The sequence below is a fragment of the Spinacia oleracea genome, chromosome 5 (genome assembly GCF_020520425.1).
Source record: "Spinacia oleracea cultivar Varoflay chromosome 5, BTI_SOV_V1, whole genome shotgun sequence".
NCBI lineage: Eukaryota > Viridiplantae > Streptophyta > Magnoliopsida > Caryophyllales > Amaranthaceae > Spinacia > Spinacia oleracea.
In genome coordinates, this window is record NC_079491.1 from 7,575,533 (window position 1) to 7,579,621 (window position 4,089).

At 42.5% G+C, this 4,089-nt stretch overlaps 1 protein-coding gene across 1 annotated transcript; it reads left to right on the forward strand.

Annotated features, from left to right (window-relative positions):
• The first annotated feature begins 1,262 nt into the window (after nt 1–1,262).
• LOC110790143 (uncharacterized) lies at nt 1,263–3,164 on the forward strand. Its single transcript, XM_021994906.2, has one exon. It carries the CDS (start codon nt 2,428–2,430, stop codon nt 2,989–2,991), a length of 564 nt encoding a protein of 187 aa, XP_021850598.1. The 5' UTR covers nt 1,263–2,427; the 3' UTR covers nt 2,992–3,164.
• The last annotated feature ends 925 nt before the right edge of the window (nt 3,165–4,089 follow it).

Genomic DNA, 4,089 nt, shown 5'->3' on the forward strand with positions numbered 1-4,089 from the left:
AAGAATAATTAATTCAGTAAAATTAAGTGATCGGAACAGCTAGATGGTGCAATGTATTCGATCAGTGAGTTCTAGTTCTTATTAGGCTCACAACTTACTCTTGACTGTACCTACAAAGTCACACCAATGTCATATAACAGATCGACGGATTAAATGAATCGGTCATTTAATGGCTATTCAGAAATTTAGTTCGGAAAGCGTAAATGTACGACAAGACGCTGGATCGTAATCGTATATCGTATTTCGTATATTCGTAGGTCGGGTCGGTCGAATAATCATATTGTACGGCATTGAATCGTCAAAATTTTATACGATAAATAATAGTCGTAAGGCAGTAGACGCAACACGAAAAGGGAACGAGAGCAACGTTGCTGCCCACGAGCCAAACGCGCAAGGCCTATTGGTGCTGCAGCGTTGTGCAAAGCAGCAGCGACCCATGGTCGTGGGCGCGCGCGCTACACATCAGCGAGGTCACGCAAGGCCAATGGCCTGCAGGCCCGCGCGCGACTGTTTGTGTGTGTGGGTTGCACATTGCTGGCCGGCCAATGCCTTGTGCATTTTGGTCGGTTAGCTTATAATAGTTCCCTAGGTTTAGTTCAAAACGTAAGTCGTCTTCCACACAACTAATCGTACAATCTAACCCTAGAGGAAACTAAGAACTCTAATCTTCAGTTTTCCTCCAAAGTAAGATTTTCCCAAAAAGCTAAATACCTGGTGGAAGTTCCAAGCTAACGGAATCATGGCATATCTGAACATGTCGGTGGACCATCGTAGAGGAACTACAATTGGAGTTCTCGTTTGTGTTCATGAGGCTAGTGGGAGTACACGCTATGAAGTATGTTTACGTTTAATCTATACTTTAACATGAGATTCTGGTTTGGTGATTTATTTCCGCTTTTGTTAATTAGATTAGCATTAAATCCAATACAAGACACCACTTAAAATATGATTACTTGAGAGCGGAGATTGCATAGCTCAAGTTTTGTAGTCCATCGATTACAAAATCCATCCCTGACAAGTAAATTCAAAGTATCAAATTAGTCCATCTTCACCAAAAGAAGAGTTTAAAAAAAAAACCGTACGTAAAGAATTTGGTGATTTTAAAACATAAGGAGTAGAAAATAATGGGTCGTTTGGTTCGCATAGGGTAAAGGGAATGGAATCAAGAAAGGGTTTGGAAAGGAATAGAAAGGAAATCCCTAGATTATCACAAGTTGTTTGGTTTACAAAAATCAAAGGGAAACCCATTCTTTTCACCACCCCCTTCCCTCAATCTACAACCACCAACTTCATCCTGCCCCTCCACCGCCTCCCCCACCCACCGCGAAACAGTTCTACGAGCGCTGCCCATTCCACTACGAGCGCCGCCTCGATCCCCACCCACCACGAATCAACTGCGAACGCTGCCTTCCCACCGCGAATCAACCACGACTGCCGCCTCCCCACCGCGAATCAACCATGACTGCTGCCTCCCAACCGCAAATCAACCACGATTGCCGCCTGTTTGGTTCACATCGATGTTGCCTTGCGCACCTTCCCCCTCTTTCTCTCTCCTCTTGATTTCATCTCTCTTTTAGATCTATTTTTCCGGCGAAATTAGGGTTTGTTTTAGGTAGTTAGGGTCAATTTCAGGGGTTGGATGTTTGGTTTTTGTGCTGGGTAAGATGATTTCGGTGGTTATTAAGGTTGTTTTGGTTGTGGTATGGTGATTTCGGTGGTTGTATAGGGTTGTTGGGTGGTGGTATGGTGGTTGTACGGTGGTTTCGATGGTTGTGGAGTGGTGGTGGTTCGGTGATTATAAGGAGGTTCAATGGGTTTTGGGGGTTTTGGTGGGGCGGCGCAGGTGGTGGTGTGGTGGTCAAGGATGGTCAAAGTAGTAGTTAAGTTGGTTGGGTGAAGAGGAGTTTGGGGGTAAGGGTGATTCCTTGGGAGGGGGTGGGGAATTAGAGGGATGTTGGGGAATCAAGTGGGTAAAGGGAATGATTGAATAGGTTTAACAAACAACAACAAAGGGAATGAAGGTAGTTGATTACCTTTCCATTTTCTGAATACCCCCAATCAAACGCCCCCTAAGGTGATTTTAAAACCTTGAAATCACATATTATTCCATGGTAATTCCTTACAATAAGGTGAATGTGAAACCTAGAAAATCACATTTCTTTTAATTTTTCAAAGGTGATTGCTCAGATTGTGGAGTACATAGAAAATTGCTCATTTCTTTAAAACCCTATTTCCCACCCCTTCTAAAAAAAATGGAAAGAAAAGTTAAAAGTAACCGGTAACTCCCGGTAATCCGGTTCTTTCTTTCCCGTTACAAGTAACAACCACCCTTTTCTCACACAATATATCCCATTAAACCTCCCTTCACCTTTACACTCTCTCTCAACTCCTTCGACGCCGCAAAATCCACACAGAAGAGGTCCAATAATGTCAAATGAAGAGAGAGTTATTATCGAAGATGACGCCGAATCACCAAGCAACCCCTTCATCCACCGCCATCGCTGCTGCTTTCAGTTGCCCTGCTTCGGTTCCTCCCCCACCTCCACCACACCTCGCCACATCACCCTCGGCGGCGGAGGAGCCAATTCTTCACTTTCCGATCCCTCTACTTCGTTTTGGGACCGATTCCGATCCGCCGAGAATGAACCCCGTTGGTGGTCACAACCTTTCAAAGCCTTCAAGAAAATTCGGGAATGGTCTGAGATTGTTGCTGGTCCCAAGTGGAAGACCTTCATCCGCCGTATCAATCGCCGCCGTCCTAACCACCGTCACCACCACCACCAACAACAACAATCCACTGGGCAGTTCCAGTACGATCCTTTGAGCTACGCGCTTAACTTCGATGAGGGTCCTGGGCAAAACGGTCATTTCGATGAGGATTATGATGCTGGTAACTTCCCCGATTTCTCCTCCCGCTTCGCCTCTGCCGCCACTCCTCCCCCTTCATCGAAGTCACCAGCAGAATTGGGTAACGGCGCGCCGGCTTGCTGACAGCAATTTCCAGTGGTAGGGGTATTTTCGGAAGGTCTGTTACAAAATTGCGCCAGGCTGGCTAAAGTGCGCCGGTAGGTGCCGGAAAGTGACATCAATGGTTGTTTTGACTTTTTTTGGTGCGGGAAAAGGTTGAAGCACACAGCTGGCTTTTTTTTTTTTTTAATTTTTTTTTTAAAATATTTTACTTTTATTTTATTTTTGTATGTTACCAAATTTACAGGTATAGAGCATAATATGACAAATGATATTTTTTTGTTGGGTGGAAAATAGTGTACAAGACAAAAGGTAGATGGCAGATTGAAAGGGTGTGTGGATTTGTATAGAAAAATGGTAAAGTGATGTAAATTAAAATAGTTGTTTTGGGTTTTTTTACTTTTCTGTTTTGATTAGAGATTAATTAAAGTGTAGATTATATTTCCTACTTATGACTATTGATACCTCTTTTTATGTTTGTAACGTGGGTGATGGGTGAATTATCACGAGTGTAACCATTAAAATGAAAACGGATGGAGTATGCAACACTATACCAATGACGTCCATTTGCCCCCGAATTTAGTCATCGCTACATTTGCATAACAGCATAAATGATAACATTGCACCAATTAAGGAACATGGAAAAGATCGAGGACTTATGCATGATAAGTTATGAGTCCGGATCCTCTAGCTAGATTTTTGTCTAAGCCATACATTTTAAAATCAATGGCTCATATTGATGAGAAAAAATAGGAGAACTTTTGGAAAGATAATATATGAACCATTGATTTTTCATTCAATGGTTACTCTACCTTGTAGAGTTATTTTAGAACTCTAGAAGATCCAAAACCATAAGTTATAGATTTAAATCCCCATCCTTATTTATAATTGGCATTATCTTTGTATCTCATTCGATAGGAGAAAAAAAAAAAAAAAAAAAAAAGTACACAGATTCTAGCTTGCATATTTTGGGATGAAGAAAACGGGGGGCGGTAAAATAAGAGCAATAATGCCAATCATCATCAGCTGACAGTCTGACACCAGTCACCAGATCTTACATTTTTGGTGTCGCATGTTGATGGAATTAAGATGCCCAAAAGCCCAGTATCACGTCGCAAATAA

Excerpts from the sequence above, each read along its gene's own strand:
- LOC110790143 (XM_021994906.2), top strand. The coding sequence starts at position 2,428 with ATGTCAAATGAAGAGAGAGTTATTATCGAAGATGACGCCGAATCACCA.